The sequence below is a fragment of the Anabrus simplex genome, chromosome 4 (assembly GCF_040414725.1).
Source record: "Anabrus simplex isolate iqAnaSimp1 chromosome 4, ASM4041472v1, whole genome shotgun sequence".
Taxonomy (NCBI): Eukaryota; Metazoa; Arthropoda; class Insecta; order Orthoptera; family Tettigoniidae; genus Anabrus; species Anabrus simplex.
Window position 1 is genome coordinate 12,805,293 of NC_090268.1, and position 23,827 is coordinate 12,829,119.

Below are 23,827 nucleotides of genomic sequence, written 5' to 3' on the forward strand. Positions count from 1 at the left end.
TGTTGTCGTAAATCTTTTCCAAAACTGCCGGGCTTTCTAGTCATATCAGTTTTCAAAGCATTTCCCCCCCCACCCGGTGTTCCGAATGGGGGAATATTATGAAACTTATTTCTTAAAACATTAACAGCATCAATAACAGGCTGATCTTCATTTATTATATTTCTCATATCCTGTTATAGATTGCTTCTTCCATTTTCGACATTGTTCTTTTATTTATAAAAATTCTTCCTACATTGTTTCGCTTTCTTAGCAGCCTCAGCATCACAATGAGCAAACATTCTTTATTAACAAAAATTATGTTTAAGTTAGCGTTTTTATATGTGTAGAAATGTGGAATAATTTTACTTCTGTATCTGCCATCATTAGTTTTGCCATTCATATCAATAGTAATATGGCTACTGGGTGGGCCAATTTTCGTGAAGAGTTTGATGATTCTGTATTTGATATAAGTAATTGAAAGTATGAATTATGCATCTGAAAATTCCAAATTGACTTAACATCGATTAATAGAGAAAAATCAAACATGAAAGGGATACAGATACGGCAAAAGTCATAAGACCAAGGTTGTAGATCATTCCAAATTGAACGGAGATTGTGCAAGCCGTTGTGATAGGAATTTCCGAAGGTCTGCACCATCATTAAAATTGCCTGCATATTTCGATATTCTTCGCGGATAAAAAGTCAAAAATTTAATGATCTTGGATGTTTTCCGTTCGTTACACGCTAAAACGTATAATTTTGTCAAATTTCAATTATCTTCTTTTCCTTTTGGCAGATTATGCCGCAATCTGGATTTTGTGCGAGGCGGGTAAAAATTAGGACTTTCAGGAAACTAAACCAAAAATTATGGAGATGGTCATTATTACCCCTTAAAAGGAAATCTGTACGAAAATTTCGCCAAAATAGTCAGTGTAGAGGCACACAGTAGTTACGATTTGATTTATATAGATAAGGAATCTGCTCCATGTAAAACACCTTTTGGGCTATGTCCGCTAGACTTAACCTGCAAAACTGACCATTCATGATATCTCCCTTATTAATCCTGCTGACGAAAAAATGCACATGAAAAAAAGGTTTAGAGGTGGAATTCCATCACGTTTGGTCGATTTCCAGTAAGGTTGGTCTTGTTCTGTATATATTGTGGAAGAGTAAAATCACCATTTCGGTTCCCTATAAACCGACAGTCCATTCCGGAACATGAAATGTTATTTACGTTTAAAACCTACCTTTGGACAGGTGGATGCTAAATATAAATTTTGGTGCAAATGTCTTCAGTAGTTTTCGAGTTGTAAGGAATACGCTTTACACGCAACCGCTCGTGAGTGAAGTCTCCCTTATTAATCCTCGTATCGAAATGATGCATATGAGAAAAATTAATTTCTACCAAGGTAGGTAGATTTCCAGTAAGTTTAGTTGTGTATATTTTGTGGAAGTGCAAAATCACTGTTTCGGTTTCGTATAAACCCCCAGTCAGTTCAGGGCTTTAGAAACAATATTTGCCCTAAAACCTATCAAGGACAGGTGTATTCTAAATATGAGTCTTGGTGGAAATACATCTAGTAGTTTGTAGCACTCGCGTACATACGGCGTAATTAAGAAAAAAATAATACAGTTAAGAAAGTTGAAAGTAATAGAAAATGGATTATAACTGAGGACAGCCGGATAACGACAAATATGTAAAGGCCAAGTGAATGTATTGGAAAATCAAATGCCCCTCAATAAATTATGCTAGTGTGAGTTATGGATATAATAAAGCGGTAACAGAGGAGAAATTTAGGTCCAGTGATTCTTAGGTAAACAAATAATAAGAAGATGACTAATGGTGTTATTACTTAATCTATTCGAGGGCGGTTATAACATCCAACGATATTCCGCCAGTATCCCGCAGATAGGCCGATTGACGCTTCTCTTGCCTTCTACCCAAGGAACAACCACGCATTTAAAAGCATGATGAGGAAAATGGCAATACGTTACTTCCCTGCTGGCATGCAGTCAGAGACGTTGCCATGGTAACCTGTAAGTTCGTTGTCGGTCTGTCGGTCACTCAATGCAGAGCATGATACCAGCGGATAATTGTAAATTTCTCCGTCATGTCAAGAGTAAGGTAAATTATGAACATAACGAAAGTTGTTTATAATGAAGAGACGTTTCACGTACGTCAAACGAAGTTTACAGAAAATCAATAGTATAAGAGAAAATGGAGGAAATCCATTCTGGTTTTCCTATAAACACCCCGTCTATTCAAAGATTTTAAAATTTTATTCATATGGAAACCTTCCCCGGGATGAGTGGACTCTAAATATGAAGTTTGGTTGAGATCTATCCAGCCGTTTCGACGTGATGGTGGAAAAAACATTCTGGTTTTCCTACAAACCCCCGGTCTGTTCAAAGATTTTAAAATAATATGCATATCGAAACCTTCCCCGGGATGAGTGTACTCTAAATATGAAGTTTGGTTGATATCTATAAAGCCCTTTCGACGTGATAGTGGAAAAGCCATTCAGGTTTTCCTATAAACTCCCCGTCTAGTCAAGGATTTTAAAATGATATGCATATCGAAACGTTCCCCGGGATGAGTATACTCTAAATATGAAGTTTGGTTGAGATCTATCCAGCCGTTTCGACGTGATGGTGGAAAAACCATTCTGGTTTTTCTATAAGCCCCCCGAGTATTCAAAGATTTTAAAATGATATTCATATAGAAACCTTCCCCGGGATGAGTATACTGTAAATATGAAGTTTGGTTGAGATCTATCCAGCCGTTTCGACGTGATGGTGGAACAGACAAACAGACAAACAGACAAACAGACACGAAACGTAAAAACCACCGATTCGGTCTTGAGTTGACCTAAAACGGATAAATATCTGAAAAATTGGCAAAACAAAAGAAATTACAGACAGCGGACCCCCTACAATTTTATTTATATAGATAAATGTATAGAATTTTCGAATTAAGCGGCACATCATCTGATTTAGAAAAAGATGAAATGTTCCATTGCGAGATGAATTTAAAAAAGTTGGATTAATTCTATTCTATTCCACTTTCTTAACTTTAAATATTACAACAAAAATAATAATACACACTATGAAAAAGTACCAGGTACGATAAATGAAATGCTTACTTCACCAGGAAAATAAAATGTAGAAAACTTACAAAAACTATTCAAAGTAATGAACATTAGGTAAGTATTGATGATGATGATGATGATGATGATGATGATGATGATGATGCTTGTTGTTTAAAGGGGTCTAACATCGAGGTCATCGGCGCCTAATTGTACCAAATGAAATAACAAAAAGTTAAAATTCATCTACTGACCAAAATAAAATAAAAAATGTCATGAAGAATGAATGGATGGACATGAACCCAACAAAAAACAGAAACGAAGACAGTGGATCAGACTCAAAAAAGATCGTAAATAGTAGTATTACGGAACAAGAGACCACTTATAAAGCACAATGATGCTTGATGTCTATAGAGGTACAAAATCCACGTCTAAGGCCCCACAGAATGGTACATGTCGCGAGTAAAGTAGAACCATAGTATTTGTCATGTTGGGATACTAATCAAAAGAAGCGAAGGCTCACGGTGTTTCACACATGATGGTACTACTCACAAGTATTGCACTTCGCACAGGGAACGCAGACCTATGGTGTTTCTCACACAATGGCGCCACTCATAGCCAACGCAAACCAATGAGGTTCCTCACCTAGGTGTACTAACCACAGGGACTCGCACTATCCCGTGGTGTTTCTCACATAGTGGGTACTAATCACAGGCAACGCCCAGACCCGCGGTGTTGCTCACATGGGTCCGACGCACGGGTACTGGAAACCCACAGAAGAACCCACTCTTTGCTGCTACTAATCACAAACCTCCTTCGTACCTACTACTCGCAAGTAAAGGCGACCCATGGTATTCTCCGCGTGATGGTACTAATCAAAAGTAGTTTCATGGTTCTAATTCAATCATCCCTTGGTCGCCCCTTTTAGTTGCCTCTCGCGACTGGCAGGAGATACCATGGGTGTATTATTCGTCTGCGTTCCCCACCCACAGGGGAAAAAGAGAGAGAATAAAGAAGAAAGGCAAGGGCCACGAAGCGCGTGAAAATGAAAGACTCCCTAGGCCCCGAATGCTCTAATACCGTCGGGGTCGGAAAAGAACAAGAGTTGACCAAGGGAGGTAGCATAGGATAGGATAGACGAAAGTGAGGAGCCTGGCACAAGTAAGTGGAAGCAATTCCAAGACTCAGCTAAGGGCCCCGTGGTCGCCAATCCACCCTCCCAAGTTGAGAGACCATTTGGCCCCTGTTAGTCACCTTTTACGACAGGCAGGGGATACCGCGGGTGTATTCTACATGTGCGTCCCCCACCCGCAAAGGGTTTAGATAAGTATTGAACAAAATAAAATTCTAAACAGATTGGAAACAATTAGTGATGATAGAATATATTTTGATAAAGAAAAATGTATTCGTTCAGTTTTAGGTTTTTAATAACCATATTGTAGAACCAAAAACCCAACCACTTGCTCTCCACTTACCTAAAATAATTCCTTTCGAAATGATTAAATTCCATTTTAGCTCTGTTGATGGTATGTTTATAAATTATTCTGTGCATTTTCACCGTGAAGCAAATATTATTGTTTCTTTGGATCCTAATTTAATATTTGGTACACCAATATCTAATGCAGTATCCAGTATTTGGGAGATAGTAGGTTCGAACCCTACTGCCGGCAGCCCTGAAAATGGTTTTCTGTGGTTGCCCATTTTCACACCAGGCAAATGCTGGGTCTGTACCTTAATTAAGACCGCGGCCGCTTCCTTCCCACTCCTAGCCCTTCCTTGTCCCATCGTCGCCGTAAGACCTATCTGTGTTGGTGCGACGTAAAGCGACTATATATATATATATATATTATGAACCGAAATAACCAATACTTTGTTCAGTTTTCGACATAATTCAAAACTTAAAAGTAACTATAACCAATTAACAAGAAGAATTAATAGATCTTAATGGCGCAAGAATAACAGTGATTTTGGAAATTGAAATGATTTATCTTTCTTTTTATTTACAATAAATGGATACAGTAGGAAGTTGCCAGTGGTAGTCATTTCCTGTCATGAAAACACTAAAAATAATTTAAATTTGCCTAACGAGGTTGTAGAAATATATATTAAAGTTGGAGATAGTTGGATTTATAATAATGCCTATCTGTACCTTACTTTCGATGTAACTCATTCTGATGGGAGTGATTATTATATTTATGAAGGAAAATGAAATCTGAAACTAATTGGTAATTTTCCGACTCAATTATGGCAACCGTAACTATAAAAAAGCGAGGATATATTGATTATCCAAATATTTCTTCAGCAGTCCTTTATCGCCTAACTTCCACTGAAAATAATAATAATTATAATGTATAAAGTTTATTAATAATAGTAAACTGCAGAAAAAATCAAATGAGGTCTTATATCCCTTAAGATATTTAGGTGGATTTTTTAAAGATTATATAGAAGTAATGTGGGAAGGCGATTTAACTGTTACTTTTACTGTGGGGCAAAATGCCAAAGATGCTTTATATTGACGGTTCACTAAGCATGCCGGAGGAGCTGACGTCGCTGGAAGTCGGCCTGACAAAGGAAAAGTTACTGTAAATAAGATCAAAATAAAAATACCCATTGTTAAGTACGAACCAGCTTATGACCAAGAAAAAAGTCAAAATTCCGAAGTGAACCATAAATACCTATATCATTCTATGTCTACAGAATCAACAAATTTCCGGCGTTAGTGGAAAATGGAACTTCGAAATAGATATTACAAACGCCGTAATTTATTTCTGTTTCGTGTTTCAAACTAACAGAAAAGGTAATCAAGATCTAGATTCTTCTAAGTTTGACCATGTTCAACTTCAAATTATTTACGTGGAGAATGGAAGAAACGAGGTATTTCCAGAAGAAATGTGGAATATAAATCCTTCTAATAGTTATCTCAAAGTCTATAATGAATTTTTAGAATTTAAGCACGTAACTGCTTTAAAGTCGGTTCCTTCTATTAATCCTCGGGTGTTCATTAATTATTACCCGATTTATGTTATAAATATGATTAGGCGAATAAAAGTGATAACTGTTCAGAAAACTACTACGAAGCTCTGTGCGATATTTAATGCTAATATTCCTGATAACACACTTGGTTATATAATTATATGGTGTGAAAAATTTAACCTATGATATTAAATACAGTATCGTAATTGAAAATTTTTAAAATTAAATTTCTTGAGTTAATTACTGTTAGTTTTCATTTCTTAAATAATATCTTAGATATAATAATAATTTTTATTAATCTCTAATATAATGCGATTATTAATATAAAGTTCAATGAACTATGTTTCATTAAAATAGGCCCATGCCGCGGATATAGGGATGTACGTAAGTGATCATAAAAAATCTATTTTGAGGTGACAGTTTGCGATCAGCAAACTTCCTCGATTGTAATTACCTGATACGCGAGCGCAGCAGATAACGCAGATAACGCGGCTGTAAGGACAAAATTTGCAAAACTCCGATTCCGCTGAGAAATCCCCTAAGGTCTTTTCCGAATTCGGCGCCAATTTTCTAATTCACTTCCCTGTCCCATCGTCGCCATAAGACCTATCCGTGGTGTCGGTGCGACATAAAGCAAAAAAATAAAATAAAAAATTTCGACTTACTTCATCACCAATTTTCCGTAATGAAGGTGCCATATTTAGTCACGCACTGTACTAAATATGTATATAATAAATCAATATAACACAAAACACTGGTGGTGAGCCTAAGAATTACAAGTTAACCAGACATAACCAAGATAATATACTCAATACATAATAATAATAATAATAATAATAATAATAATAATAATAATAATAATAATAATAATAATAATAATAATACTCGTGTGGCCTCAGCTACAGTGTGTAGACATTTCAATATGACGCCATCTGGCTGTCAAATTGTCAATTTCGACGTTCCTTTTTACTCTAGTCCTACTAGATGGCAGAGAGAATAAACCGGATCACTCTTCGGCGTCTATGGCTGAGATTTAATGAATTGTGTCGGGTAAACACCAAATGTGTCACCAGAGATCATTTACATTTCGACATCGTACGACACGGACTGTCGAATGGACTTTTCTCACCCTCCAAAACTACGACTACCTCTGTCGGGTTTGAACCCGCTATCTCTGGATCCGAAGGCCGATACTCTACCACTCATCCACAGAAGCAGCTATGATGATGGTTGTTGTGTAACATCTAGGTCATCGGTCGCCAAACGGTACGAGGTGTAATGGTAATTCAAATGTATCCACTGATTAGAATAAAACAATATATCGGAAAGTTTGTTAAAAAATTGGCAAGTCCGTTTGACTGGATGGATTTGCTTCATTTCTGTTTTACTCTCTCCAGAATTACCTGCCGGTGAATCGCAAGACATCGATAGGCCTTCAGCCAACTTTAAGTAATCCTAAAATCAAATCACTAAATGACCACTTCAGTAACTGCAGGCGAAGGCTTAACCTATCCAGCAATACATTGCGTACCTAGCGGGTTGCGCACACTTAAGAAGCAATATACAGTAGTGGTGACGACTACAGGCAAACCTGGATTTCAACCAAACTTCGCGGGAGAGACATGAAAAACCTGTATTAGTGCTGAACCCATGCTTTGTGCGGTCGCTGAGGTGAATGGTGACACTCCGGATGCCACCTTCGCCATGGAGGATGGCAAGGAGTGAGAAAGGAGACTTCCAGAATTACTGAGATTATGAATGTATGTTCTGGCATAGCTCTGAACAAAACTTGGTACAGATATGACATTATCTGGAGCGAAATGCTGTGGGGGTAGGACACCCCTGCCACCCCTATGGTTGGGGCGGACTGTCAGGTAAAAATCATCAGAAACGACCAAAATTACCGTCGAATCCATATATTTCGGGGTCGCGCAGATGAAATGTAACACTCTGTGTGCCATTTAAATCCATATCCAGTCTACATAGACATGGGAAGAGGTGTCAAAAAGGTAAAGGAAACTACCCAAAAAGTTCGAGATTGGTGTTGAATCCACGGTTTTCGGGTTCGCTAGCCTGATAGGCTTCAGTCGCAATAAGAGTTGGAATCATGAACATCATATCTGTAGGGTGACGCGTAAATAGGTATATACAGTTATAACGTTATTTAAATATTTATTTGAAGGGATCAGCTACTTTCTAAGAATATATGATGTACAACGAAGACAAACCTGGAGGTGAAAATACTTTTAATAAAACACACAGCAATAACTCTAAAGCAACAAAATAGTTTGTAAGATATTGAACCCTTTTGGTCCATATTGAGGGATACCTACCTTTCTTACCCATCAGCAAAGTTCATGAGATCTGTCTCTTGGGTCGTGTCGGGTTCTTCGTCACTTGCTGAGGTAATGGTAGAGTTCAGTAATTCTAATCTATCTACTGGAATGAAAGGTCTATTTAAAAGATTCCTATTTATTCAGGAAATTTCTGAAGCATCATGGTATGTCAACAGTATCAGAGAAGTCAATTGTGTCCACTGGACACCACAATCACTTTTACATAAACGTCAGAACACTGGTGTGAGACTTTAACGTAACTGCCTGATGGGCATTCTTACTAGAAACCATTGTCTCAATTATTAATCATTTAAGAAAGGAAAGTCTGGAAATCCTTAAATTCGGCTTCCATGTGAGACCCCATGTACCATCATAGTGATTCGTTATGGTCCAGCTCTCGTCACACGAACTCTGGACTCTGGTTATAATTAAGGCCGTCCAATCGGTGTGTGCCACACAGTGGTTCTACGGCATGGACCCTTAATTGAATCGATGTGACCTGCGTCTATGTCATGGACCGACATCTACTCTTCTAAGTTACTTTAAAGTCATTGTGGATGATGACCGCAAGGAAATGATGCTACAATGGCATATGGCCCTAATCTAAGTCACTGAGGTTGATGACCCCCTGACCATCCAAGTTTCTAGGCTGAAGGCTAAACACAATTAAGTTACATCGGTTGATGACCAAAGTTCCACTTTACTATCCCCAGCATATTCACTGCTCAATCAATCAAAGTTCAATAATTACAACAATAGCAATGCTCACAAACTTTGTGGCAGTAAAATCCATTTCCTTCGGATATGTCCCCTTAATCGTTACTTTACATGTTAACATTCCCCAGAAAACAAACTAAAATTTCCAGAATGCATCTCCAAGTTATTCGCTTGATTAAAGTTATTTCAAATGCGGTTTCACTGAATTTAATAATTAAATAAATTTAAATGATTTAACGAAATATTAACAAACAACAAATTTTATCTCCGCGGACTCTGGTTTCTTCACAAATTTCTACGCAGCTGTGATGTGAGTTCAATATTGCGATGTTTATCTGGCTAGAAAAGAATTTTACATAATTCATGTCCAGCTATATATATATCCTGTGTCATGATATCACGCTTAAAAATCTAATCTAGTCCTAACCGTTATTAACACTTGGATATCCTAATAATCTACGTACAAACCAAACAACTCGCCATATAATTACGATGTCATATCTCGTCATTACCATTATGAATTTTGCACACCCCTCACAGACAAACCGATCATCACGACCATCGCTCTATATTTTGGACAACCCTGAAATTGGGTTACTCTGTTCCTTATACTCAAAGTTCGTGATTTCAAATGTTCATTACGTCCCCAATTACAGTATTTCACAATACTTAGATCATTACCGGCTATGAATTTCAACTAAATCCAGCATTTTAACGTTTCCCCTGGCCGAGAATTACAGTACAATCTCAACTCCACTCTTTTCCCGTTACATCCCCGCTCAGCCGAGGCCTCTCACCCCCAGTTCGCTTGGCAGTTACATGAAACACCTGTTTGTTCCAGTTGACTGGCTTCTCAAAATGCTCACCTTTAAACTCTGCCGACATAATTAAACAAATACGATATTCTAACCAACAAAATGCACAGATTATGCTTCAAGATGCCCACACTAATTATACGCGTCGCCAATTATTACCGCTATGGATTTCTATGAATTTCTTTCCATTCTCAACATTATAAAATATTCCTCGGGCTATCATGTCCCGGCTTCAAATGACAGGACTCTAACCTGATTCGCACATCTCATCTCAACTCATATAAAACATTCCTCGGGCTTCCGTGTCCCGGCTTCAATGACAGGTCCAACCTGATTCACAAAACTAACCTCTGTTTCCCAGCTCCACAATTATCATCGACAAAGAACTGGGATAAAATCCTCACTAGAAATCCCGACGTCTAATATCGCACAATGCATTAATCATGAATAACTTCGCATAAATGATATCGTATTTAATAACTTGATTTTTACGAGAAATGACTGAAACATTCTACTAGATCTTCTATTGTCAGTCAGACACAGTTTAAAATGGGCATTAAAAAAACGTTTCTCTCCGTGACCAAATTCATCACCCTGGGTTCTCACCCGACAGCGCGCTTCCGCTCAATTGAAAATGAGTGACCATGGATTATTATTATTAACGTCAAATTGCAGACAGAAGTATTTTACGTCGAATGAACATCTTAATTTGACATCACAAAATATAGGCAGTACACTCACACGGATGACGATCTACATTGGACGTGATATCACTTCGGAACCCTATTCAATAACTTTTTTACAACATTATACGGCACTCGCAAGACTTCAAACTTTTATCCAAGTGGAAAATAAAACAAATGACTCTTTTAGTCGTACTCTCACATTTACAAAACTTAGTGGGGTGACCACTGCGTCGTATATCCCCATTCAAATACAAGAAATCACGAGACAAGATATAAGAGGTAGTAAGATGGAAAGTCACCTACCTCATGTCACGCCAGTATTCGTCTTAGGGCTCACCTGCGACCCTGGCATTTTATTTAGCCATTTTTACATTCATGGCTTCACAATCCATTGTTAATTTTCTTCAGGTTTCCTGGAATAAAGCATAAAAAAAAGAAAATACCCTTCACTTGTTTGTTGAGTGCACACGATGGACTATAGTTATTTACGCACACGAATTACTTAATCACATTAGAATTTATTCAGTACTTTGACCGTCCTATCTGGTATAATTATTTCACTCAAGAAAACTATCTCCTCATGGAGTCAAGACTTAGCCACAATGGCTAAAATCTGCAGTTGAACTCAGTCTACTTTCGTTGGTTTGATTTCGCAGAGCAGCTCAACAATTCTTCGTCCGCTTTGTATCACAAATGCCGGAGGAGGAAGCTTCGTCATGGCGTCCCTTCATATTTATAGCAGTTACCCCCTCTCTTCGGATCTCTCCCTTTGCCGCCAAGAAAATTTCTATAAATTTTCTGACTTACCTAAACTGCAATTTCAAGAGTTTTGAAAGTGACTACATGCTTGCTACATTTCTGGCGGTAGTGTTCATGGACATTAAAAATTTTTACGGGTTCGATTTGTGAGATGATTGACCTCCTTTGATAGGCACTATATTTTTTTGACTTGGCGTGGTCACGCCATGTACACGCGCTTTGAAATAGTTCATAAAAATGACTTGAGATTCTTCCGCCGTCGACACGTGTGGTTGACGTCACGTACCCCAGAGCGTGGGACCGAAGGTAATCACCCCCTCGTCACGTGTCAAATCCATGCTATCAAGAATCCAACTTTTAGTTTAATTGTTACATTATGCATAATGTTCTTAGGGCACAAAGGTCATGGGTTCAATATAAATGAACATCACAAGAAAAATCTGCAAAATTTCACTGGACGCATAATTAAGAGGTTACAAAAATCCTAAAAGTAGACAATCAAAATGTACCCGGGTGGCGGTTGACGTAATTTCATTCCAAGACGAGTCATCTCACCTATTTATAAGGACTGGTGCTGAGCAGCACGCGGCATCTAGTATGAATTTAAAATAATCAGTTGATCAAATTCGCAATGCCTTATTTTCTGATGGAATGATATAAAAACACATTGAATTATGATAAGGCATTGCCTTTGAAGCAATATCATACATATACATAATTCCAATTAAAAGTTAGAATGATACACTAAAGTGTACAAAGACTAATTAAATCAGAGTTAAGAGAACAAAACGTAGTTAACAAAATAAGAATTAAAAACGACTGATGATGATGATGATGATGACGCTTGTTGTTCAAAGAGGCCTAACATCAAGGTCATCGGCCCCTAATGGTACAAAATGAAATAACAACAAAAAGTTCTAAATCATCCACTGATCAAAATAAAAAAATGTCATGAAGAATGAATGGATGGACATGAACCCAAGAAAAAAGAAACAAGAAACAAGCAAACAAAAAACAGTGGATTCGACTCGAAAAAGATCATAAATGACGGTAGTACTGACCAAGGGACCACTTATAAAGCACAACACTCAATCGAGGATGCTTGATGTCTAAAGGGGTCCAAAATCCAGGTCTAGGGAACCTCAGAATGGTACATGTCGCGAGTAAAGTTGAACCATGGTATTTGTCATGTTGGGGAACTAATCAAAAGTAGCAAAGACTCACGGTGTTCCACACAAGATGGTACTACCAACAAGTATTGTTCTTCGTACAGGTAACGCACACCTATAGAGTTTCTCACACAATGGCGCCACTCACAGCCAACGCAAACCGATGAGGTTCTTCAACTAGGTGTATAAACCACAGGGACAAGTACTATCCCGTGGTGTTACTCACATAGTGGGTACTAATCACAGGCAACGCAGACCCACGGTGTCGCTCGTATAGTGGTACAACTCACAGGCAAGGCCCAGACCCGCGGTGTTGGTCACATGGGTACGACTCACGGGTACTGGAAAACCCATACTGATTCACCCCCCTATTGCTACTAATCACAAACCTATTTCGTACATAATATAGTGGTACAACTCGCAAGTAAAGACGACTCATGGTGTTCCCTGCGTGATGGTAACAATCAAAAGTAGTTTCATGGTTCTAAGAAAATCATCCCTTGGTCGCCCCTTTTAGTCGCCTCTCACTACAGGCAGGGGATACCGTGGGTGTATTTTTCGTCTGCGTCCCCCACCCACAGGGGAGTAGCGAGAGAAAAAAGAAGAAGAAAGAAGGGATCCGTCACTTCGATAAATGAAGTAACGGACGAAGAAAGGCAAGGGTCACGAAGTGCGTGGAAGTGAAAGACTCCCTAGGCCTCGAATGCTATAATACCGTCGGGGTCGTAAAAGAACAAGTGTTGACCAAGGGAGGTCGGACAGGATAGACGAAAGTGAGGAGCCTGGCACAAGTAAGTGGAAGCAATGCCAAGACTCAGCTAAGGGCTCCGTGGTCGCCAATCCACACTCCCAAGTTGAAAACCCCTTGGGTCCCTTTTAGTCGCCTCTTGCGACAGGCAGGGCATACCACGGGTGTACTCTGCATGTGCGTCCCCCACCCGCAGGGTTTGTGTTTGGTCCGCGAGAGGTATTTTATATCCCTCAAGTCCGCCTGCAAACCGGTTAGGACCCCCCTATCCACCGCCTGGGATGCGCCTAGTGGGAGTATCACCTCTCCCCCTGCTAAGCCAGCTTAGTAGGTTCGTGGTAAAAACGACTGGAAGATACACTTACATGCACGATGGAACAGGCCACTATTCCTCATAAAAGTGATAACGAGGTCTGCTGACTGCTCGTCATCTCGCAGGATGACGGCGCAGGTCGACCAGGTCCGCGCACTCCGTAAGAATGTGTACTACGGTAAGGTGATCGCCGCGACGAGGAGGCTGGAGACTTCTCAGACGCAATACCCAGCACATCCGGGATTCAGTGCGATAGCTGCCTGTTGTATGTATCAACTCCAACGGAGAGCATTTCAAACATTTCTTGTGGTATGCTGGTAAGTTCTGTTCGTTGTGTGTTTCTATGATTAAAATATAGGCGGATCAACAAAGACGGAGAGAGATTTGTTTCTGTAGCATCCGTGATAATTTCCTATCTGTAACATAAATGTTTGAAAAGGGAGGGTTTTTATGTATAATGTCCTTAGGCGGCAGCACTCTCGTTTCGGTAGGTTGGTAGTAATGCTCTATTGAATAGACGCTACGTGCATTTCGCATTCGAGACAATGGAGTTTACCAGCATGCAGTTCCCCCCTCACGCTACTGTTACTACACGTCAGTGTTGGCTACACTGAGGAAGCGCATCGCAAAGAAACGAGCAGAGATTTCTCGGACTGGCTGGCGACTTTATCATGACAATGCACGGCCTCACGTCACAAATTAAGTCATGCAGTTTGTGGCACGATTCAACATTACCTGTGTACCGCATCCACCTGAGAGTCCTTTTGTTATTTTGTTATTCACATCACTAAAGGCAAAGTTTAGGGGCATTCGATTTGAGAACTCTGAAGCAGCGCTCAAGAAAAGTGAGGCGATTCTCCAGGACCTGACAAAGAATGGTCTGCAGCACGTGTTCGAGGACTTGCAGAGACGCTATAAAAAGTGCATTGAAGTGGGAGGGGACCACTTTGGAAAAGATCAAGCAAATATTGAAATGGAGTAAAAAATATCTATGAAAAAATCAGTCTCAGTCTTTGTTGATCAGCCCTGGTGTATTGTGCACAGTTGTAGAAAATTACTTCTAACATGGAAATAAAGCGTTTCTTAACTTACAGAATTGTCCTGCTCTACGTGTGAAGAATGTGCCTTGGAAGTTGGGCCGCACCTTACTGCCACACCCTCTATTTAAACGCGTGGAGGTGTTTTTCATACGACACGTTCCCGAATATCGCTTCCTTTTCAAAACGTTATGTAATCGTTCCTCCTCGTAAGAACGCAAAATGTGTCGTAAGAATACACATGCACCCTAAATTCAATACATAAATGTTTTGGTACACACAGATGATACAAACATTTCTTTACAATTTAGGAATACATTTACTTAACTATTTTACAATCCATAAGGACTGAGTTAGAGACTTATTCTCTCGACCTGTCTGTTGAGACCTTCTACCTAGAAATATTAATATTTCACTTTCTGTAGACCGTTGCACAAATATATTATTCCCTTATCTTATTTACTGAACAGATACTAAGAGAATACTGACCGTCGTGGAAGAGGAACGCCCCATCCATGAACTCCTTTTCATTTGATGAAAACGAATGTGACGGACGGCGCAGAACTAAGGTCATTAAGTTGTCCGACGAAACAAAGGTCTGTTGGTCCAAGAACCTGTAGACAAACAAAAATACGTGTGAATGACAATTGTAAGTCCATTGCATTACTTCACATCTCTGTAAGTACACTGAGTGGCCAAGAGACATGGGATGTTAACGAGTTGCTCCTCTAAACGCCGCGGCATCGACTCTGCAAGGGGTTGGGATCTGGGCCCTCGCATCTTGCAATCCTACCAGCAATTTTTCTTGTATCGTAGATGCGGGGTTCATGCAGATTACACCAGCATCGACAACATTCATAAATGCTCGACTGGTTTAAGATCGGGTGATCTGGAGGGCCAATCCATGGTCGTAGCTTTACTGAACTCCAATTTAAAGAACGTGCGTGCCACCACAGAGCGGTGACATGGTGCATTGCCATCTCCATCAAGGCCAGAAATGGATGAAGATGGTTTGAAAGAATGTGCACATTACGTGCACCTGTCAGCGCTCCTTCCAGCTGGGAGGCCTAATTGCGACCAGGAGGACCCTACTCAGACCAGATATGATCCTACTCCCGCCTGGACACAACGTAGTTGACACGCAGGATCCAGAGTTTCATGGGGCATACACCATACTCTCACGCGCCCATCAGCTCGATACAATATGAACCGGCATTCATCGGACCATACCACACGCCACCATTGTTCCATGTTCACGGGCCCATGCTCGTCGTAGAATTGTGTCGAGGTGCCAGCAAAGGGACACGAGTTGGTGAAGCCTATGTGGTGCAGCTGCCTCCGTACAGTCCTGGCTCCCAACATTCAATTGGGCGGTGAGCTGACTAAGAGTATGATTCTGCGAGGCGACGTGATATCCGTTCATTGAATACCTGTGGCTTTGGCGTGCGGTGGTTTATCCGGGTTGTAACATTATCTCTGCCGCATTGAAGGCCCACCCTCGACACTGTTCACCTCGGAAAACTGAATTCGCGTGTAAACTCCTAAATGCTATGACCCCCCATTCAAAGTTGATTAACTCGCGACGTGTTGCCATCTTCAGGGCACTGGTGTCTGTGACAGAATGCTCAGCTACGCCGCAGCTAGCCACAACGCTCTACGATCATACACGGCATATTTTCTAATTGGACACCCCTTCCCGTGATTTTTGGCCACTCGGTGTATATTGCGATCTGCATAAATTACTATGCGATTAATAGATCTAGAAGAAATTCGCTCTATTATTTGAAATACGTTTGTCGTCCTGCATTTCCTGCAACCATATTTTTTCCTTTCCTTTCCTGTGATTTTTTTTAAACCTTGAATATAGGATTGATTATAACAACATGGTGATGATTGTTGTTTAAAAGGGCCTAAAATCTACGTCACCGGCCCTTTCTTAGAACAGAATCAACTGCTACAGTATGGCATAGGGTCGTATATTAACTTGTTTTAATTTGGCTTAAGGAAGCAATTGGAAATGTGTGCAACATCAAAACACCCATCGTGTTAGGTTGATGGTTAATAATAATAATAATAATAATAATAATAATAATAATAATAATAATAATAATAATAATAATAATAATAATAATGTTTTTGTTTGAGTTTATGCAGCTCTCCATGCCACCCTATCCTGTGCTAACATTTTCATTTCTACGTAACTGTTGTATCCAACTTCTGCTCTGATCTGCTCTGCTTGTCATATTCATACCTTGGTGTACCGCTACTGTTCTTACCCTCTACACTTCCATCAGAAACCAACAGAACAAGTCCTGGCTGCCGTAACATGTGTCGTATCATTCTATCTCTTCTTCTGGTCAAATTTAGACAAAACGATCTCATCTGACCAATTCGTTTCAGTATCTGCTCATCGCGACTTGATCTATCCATCTAGCCTTCGGTATTCTTCTGTAAGACCACATTTCACAAGCTTCTATTCTCTTCCTCTATGAACTAGTTATCATCCATGTTTCACTTCCATGCGATGCCACACTCCAGTCGAAAGTCTTCAAAAATATATTTCTAAATTCTACCGTATATCAGTGTTCGAAGTGAGCAAATTTATTTTCTTAAGAAAGCTCTTCCTTGCTTGTGCTGGTCTGCATTTTATATCCTCTTTACTTCTGCCATCGTTAGTTATTTTACTACCCAAGTAACAATATCTTGATACCGAGCAAGTTGCCGTCCGGTTAGGGTCGCGCAGCTGTGAGCTTGCATTCGGGAGATAGTGGGTTCGACAGCACTGTCGGCAGCCCTGAAGATGTGTTAGTGCGACGTTAAACAATTAGCAAAACAAATTCATCTACTTCATTCAAGATTTGACTTCCTAATCTAATATTACCTGCATCGCCTGACTTCGACTGCACTCCATTACTTTTGTTTTGGACTTGCAAATCTCAGGGTTTTGACCTCCTCTCCTTCGATTGTGAATCCCTTTCCAAATTCTTCCTTGCTTTCCTATACTGAGGAGGAGGGACACATTCCAGCCTCGCCTCACTTTGTTCTGGGTTGCTGTTTCTCCTGCAAAGTCCTCGATATTCTTATCACTGCAGACTGATTTTGAGCCGGCTCCGCGGTGAAGGGGTACCATGACCGCCTCTTACCCGGACGCCCCGGGTTCGATTCCCGACCAGTTCAGGGATTTTTACCTGCATCTGAGTGCTGGTTCGAGGTCCACTCAGCCTACGTGATTACAATTGAGGAACTATCTGACGGTGACATGGGGGTCCCGGTCTACCAATCCAAGAATAACGGCCGATAGGATTCGTCGTGCTGACCACATGACACCTCGTAATCTGCAGGCCTTCGGAATGATCAGCGGTCGCTTGTTAGGCCATAGTCTTTCGGGACTCTTGCGTCATGGGGTTGGTTGTTTTGTTTCATAGACTGATTTTTATATTGATTTTGTTAAGCAAGATGGTTCAGTCTTGTCCGTATTCACTTACGTTCAATTTCTATGAAACACTTGTCAATACTTTACATGTTATTATAATTATCAACCGTAAATGTTTCGAGAGCTCAACTCCTCAGCGGTGCAAAAACATCCTTGGACTTTACACAATACAGTACTTTACAGTATTTTAACTTATAATGTTAAGCTAGTAGTAAGCTCAATCTAAAGTAGTCTAAGCCATAGTGTAAGCACTGGAAATAATTAAAACCGAGCTCGATAGCTGCAGTCGCTTAAGTGGGGGCGGGATTCCAGTATTCGGGAGACAGTAGGTTCGAACCCCACTGTCGGCAGCCCTGAAAATGGTTTTCCGTGGTTTCCATTTTCACACCAGGCAAATGCTGGGGCTGTACCTTAATTGAGGCCGTGGCCGCTACCATCCCACTCCTAGTATTTCCCTACCCCATCGTCGCTATAAGACCTATCTGTGTCGGTGTGACGTAAAGCAACTAGCAAAAAAAAAAAAAAAAAAAAAAAAAAAAAAGTTGTGTATGAAAATGTATATGATGCCGCTGGATTTAGAAAGTTAAACTAGTAGTAATTCTTGTAATATTTTCTTTCCATGGAATTGTTTGTTGTACTCTTGTTGTGTGTTTGTTTGTTTGTTGTTGTTGGGTACTTGTGTTAACTTTACCGTATTAATACACTACTGTAGGTAACCATTGCCACCGGGATGTTTCGCATTTGCGATGTATTCCTTAAGAATAATACATCAACCATGCTAGCCATTTTAACCGTCAAGTTCTTCAGTTTCAGCTGGTACCAAATTTGTCAGCATTAAAACAAAATTACACTTTTGTGAACCAAACAAACATGTCCTTGCTCCTTGTACGAGCTGCTCGCCGTCGTCGTCAAATTTGATACCTGATACTGACTCTGCTTGTATGCGATTGCACGTCTCAGACCCCCCTTCTCCCCTGATCCTGCTTGACGCTGACAGAGATCCAGAAGAACCTTAGAAAAGACCGTCGAGGAAGAAGAACTCCGCTAGGTAGGTGAGGTATTATTTGTGTGCCCAAGTGTCACACATTGTCCTCGTCACATATACTCGGCCCACACATAAAATTGGGCACAGCATATATATATATATATGCATAGCTTATTGTACGTGATATTGATATAGGTTTGTAGAGCCTGGAATTCTGTTCATCTTGTCAAAACCACATTTTCGTGTATTAATTGTTCTTAAATTTCAAAAGAGAACTGTTGGTTTATTTCTACGATGTATAAGCAAGGTCATTCTCTGACAACATCAGCCACCTAGCTTCACTTTAGTAGTTAATTATATAACACTACCGTTGATATTACATACAATTATTATTACCATCAGATTCAGGACATGATCCATCATCCACCCGACCCTGTCCAGTACAACCCAAACACCTCCTTTATCAGAATTTAGACAACTGATCTATAGCAGTAATATATAGACCTACTTCGTAGTTATCCTTGGCCGTTGTTTATGTATTCAAGTACGAAATAGTGAGGGTGATGTGAAATATCCCCAATACCGTAGACCAATCACCATCCGGATGAAATAATGAAAACAAGTCTGAGTTTAAAGCATGTGCTGTGCTAATATGGAGTGACAGTGAGTCTGAAAGCTGAATGACTAGAATGCTATATTCAAGCAGTGTGGTCTCCAGATAAGCAAGTCCAAAACGACAGTGTTGCCTGTTAGTCGCACTAACATCACTCTAGATGGATCCATGTTGGAACAAGTCTATCAGTTCCGTTATCTTGGCTGTGTAGTACCAACAGATGTCCGACCATCTGCAGAAATCACTAGTAGACTACAGAATGGAGCAAAGTGAGAAAACTTCTTTGGGATAAGCAAGTTCCATTAAGATCAAAATTACTACTCTGCAGGAGCTTTCTTGTACCAGTTAGCACAAAAAGTCTGAAAACCTGCATCCAATCCAACAGAAATATATCAGCCAACTACAAGAAGTGGAAATGATTCAGAAAACGAGCTGGTACAAAATAAGAAACGACGAGCTACGCCATCTTGTGCAAGAGAATAAAAATCCCTTAGTGAGGCTGAAATGTTTTGGTCATCTAAAATGTATTGGCCCACAAAGAACAGCTATAGTGTGGTCTGGGAAGGAAATCGAAGGCAAAAGATCAAGAAGTCGGTCAAGGAAGAGACGGATCCATCAAATTAGAAATGATCTGGATGGATGAAGTCTGGATTTGCAGCTGATTTTGGAAGAAGATACCTTCACGGAGAGAAGTAAATTGGGAGCGCTTATTCAACACACCCGGGAAACTGGAGATGGTTATGATGAAGAAAAGGACATCCGGAATGAGGTGTTTTAGCTTTAATTAATCCTTGTAAATAGTTCCTCTTCCAATGTTAACATAGTGACAGTATTAAATACTTAATGCGTGCGTCAAATTCCGTCGCTGATAAACGGTAACTTACTTTGGCCCTGTTTATTCAATCTCAGTTGGTAGGACACTAACGCACTGTTTGTTATCACAGAGTTAACATTATAGCACCATGTTAAGATTCCTGCGTTTATCCGAACATTTCTCGGGAACTGTTGGCTAACACGGTGTTAACTCTTACAAGAGTCACGTCAGTGAGAATGTAGAAGGCAGTGGCAGAACCATACAGTGTTTGGGTGCCCTCCGATGCACTTTGGTTTGAATACAGCTGCAAACCAAGGCGCTTAAAGACGATATTTATTAGAATCTTTCGTCTTGACTGTGAATTTTTTGTTCTTCCGAGAAGTGAATGCGTGGTTAAAATGTTTCTTCTTTGGGAAATTATTCAGAAGTTCTGCATCCAATGCACCTGCCATATTTTGAGCCAACAGGGAATTTAACTGATTGAACCTGGACATTCAAGTTCACTGGTGAATTATTTGAACATGCAGTTAAATATTGACTGAGGCTGACTGCACCTTCCACTGGGATCCTGTGCATGCTTGATTATGGGACTGCACAGCCGTCTCCTAGGCTTCACGTTATCCTCAGCTGGCCCATCGTAGACCTCTACCACTGACTGACATGAAGGTGCTCTGCAAAGAAGATAGACTCTTTCACTTTCTGTAAACATTTTGTGTTAATCTATTCATGAAAATTCTGCGTGAGAAAATGTAAAGCTCACCTAAGTCTGTAGTTGAAGAGAGACACGTGAACGACATCCGTCGGCCTTCCAATGAAGAGAATGCTACACGACGGACTCCAGGATGCTCCTCTCGTATCAAAGTGTCCTGAACGTGTTTCATTTCCAGAGAATACGACGTCGCACTCAGGTCTAGATGTAACCAGTCGTGGTGCACTGGTGCCATCCACTGAAACCAATGGAATTATTGAAATGATTAATAAATATTAATAATGATGAAGATTATGCAGATAATGACGATATTTGGCCTTTTTGGTGTTGAACCATTCTGTTCAAGGTCGAAGAACATTGATATACTGATAATTATGGCGATCATGCAAGACCAAAAAGAATGGACGTTATATGACATTTTATTGTGCAATCGTATCTAACATTGCGCGCTTTTCCAGAGAACGTAGCGTCAGAAGCGAGCTGAAGTTCGCAAGATGCTTATTAAAATTTATTATCCCAAGTGAACCTCTTGACTTACAGCGTGGGACGCGAACAACTCCGTAAAAATCCACAGGGAAGTTTATATTGGAGGGAAATGAGGTATATAGAGCATTGCAATGAGCATATTTTTCTGGAAATTTTGATATGCTACATGACACTAGTTGTAATCACAATGAAGGAATGAAAAATTACTCTGCGTACCATGGGAGAATTTTCTCTTCGCAGGCACGCTCGTGAGGGCCCACACACGACGAGCTCGGTAGCGTGCGTGCACGATCGTTAATATATTCGGCCGCCGAGTGCGCGAGCACCATTTACTGTGTGTATCGCTGTCAGGAAGGTCTCTGTTACGCAGCGACTCAGCGAAGGGAAGATCGCCTTTGTCTACGAGCATCGCACTTAGATTCTACCTTGTCCTCGGGACTTGTAAGTAACAACTATTTGTGATATAGGTAAGAACTTTGTAAAGTCGCATAGTATGATCAGATGCTAATATTCCTCTAAACTAATGTTACATGCTAGTGTAGGCTCGGAAAGGTGATGTTAATTCAATTCGGTCAGTATAAATATCAGTCAAGAACAAAGTAAATTTCTCCTCAGAATTGTAGGACTGTTTTAGAAAGAAAGTGCTAAGAATGAGTCCTGATAGTACGGGATTAAATAAGAGGCTAGAGGGGAGACCTAGGTATCGAAGTAAGAACACATTGTAGTATGGTTTTCCTTACAGTTTCTCTTACGTCTCGTGTGTACTGTACGCTGCTCATCCATCGCGATGAGGCAGTAATTTGGAGCAGAACAACAGAACATCCCTCACGGCATCGAGGTACGAACGTGGACCATCAACGACGTCCAGTCAGCACACCGACCACATCGAGGAGGCGGCGATCGAGTCAGCTGAACGAGTTGTAGTTGAATGTCACAGCAGACCAGAACGTCACCCGTCATCAAACTACGATTGCTGTCGCCTGCCTACAACGTTAACATGATGGCTTAAATTAGCAATGTCCACAGGAGAACTGTTCAGATGATATCTCTAGACACAGGTCAGATCATTCCATTTCTTAGCATGCAACAGGTAGCAAAATGATAGGTCCGCCAATATGTAAATAAGTAGGTGTCTGAGGGCATTGTAACTGTTCGACCCTAAGCTTCTCACTAGAGGAGACGAAAGTTAATACCTTGCGACACATGTATATCAAATAAACTATATGTGGCTTGCCCGCAAATTGCCACGCAAATAGAAACAATTAACTTTCCATGGTTTCCCATTTCTCTATGTGATGTATGGGCGCCAGAGTTACAGTTTTAAACAAAACTGTAAAGCAAAATTTATATTTACTAGCATAGAGACTTATACTCAAATCACAGGGGTAGGATTTTAAATAATTAACCATTAAGTATCGTTTGAGAAAGAAAATTAACGCAATATAAAATACAAATGAATTTATTATACAAAAAAATGAGATGAATCGGAAAAGTTCCTTAAAGCGTGGAGGGATTTAGAATTTACGTTACTCAAATTACTATTGCTTGCTTTATCTAATTGAAGCTCACCAATTGCAGTTTCCGTTGAAGTCATCTGGTTTCCATGGTTATTCGTTCTCTTCCTCTCGATGTAGAATTGACTCCATGGACATCCTTCCTTCTCTGATGTGGTACGGGCTATCTGGACTAGCACTCCCAAATTGCCTTGTCTTTAAATTAGAAATTGGCCCTATATTTGTAAAAACTGATCAGCGTTGATCGCATGAGGAGAAAATTCAGAGTTATGAATTTTTCCATGTTAGTAGAAATCTCAATCCAACTGAGCTATACTATTTATACGGCACAGACTTGTACCAAATTCCATGGTCATGAACTAAACATAGTTCTTCGTCCAGAAGATTTACTGAATATAACACAAGCCGTAAGCTAGTTTCGTCTCACGCAGATACGATAACATAACCGGAGCTAAGTACTGTATCGAAGCGACAACACACTGTACAAACATAACTATGTCTCGGAGGGACCACACACTGTCTCAAAATCAATAACGTCGTTCAAAGTAGATTTTCACAGTAGAAGTAGCGACGTGAGTGAGTATCCGAGACTCCGTAAGTCCGTGACTGCGTATTGTATCTCGAGAGTTGCTCCGCACTTGATAATATACCCGGG

The 23,827-nt window shown here is 40.2% G+C and overlaps 1 protein-coding gene across 1 annotated transcript in view; it reads right to left on the reverse strand.

Moving 5' to 3' along the window:
- The window catches only part of LOC136872119 (uncharacterized), a 665,288-nt gene that overhangs the window by 61,008 nt on the left and 580,453 nt on the right, over positions 1-23,827 (reverse strand). Inside the window, exons 9-11 of the mRNA XM_068227340.1 lie at positions 21,224-21,410; positions 21,018-21,134; positions 15,108-15,232 (exon numbers count right to left, since the gene is read on the reverse strand). Coding sequence (XP_068083441.1) covers positions 15,108-15,232; positions 21,018-21,134; positions 21,224-21,410 — 429 coding nt within the window. The remainder of the gene's footprint in view (positions 1-15,107; positions 15,233-21,017; positions 21,135-21,223; positions 21,411-23,827) is intronic.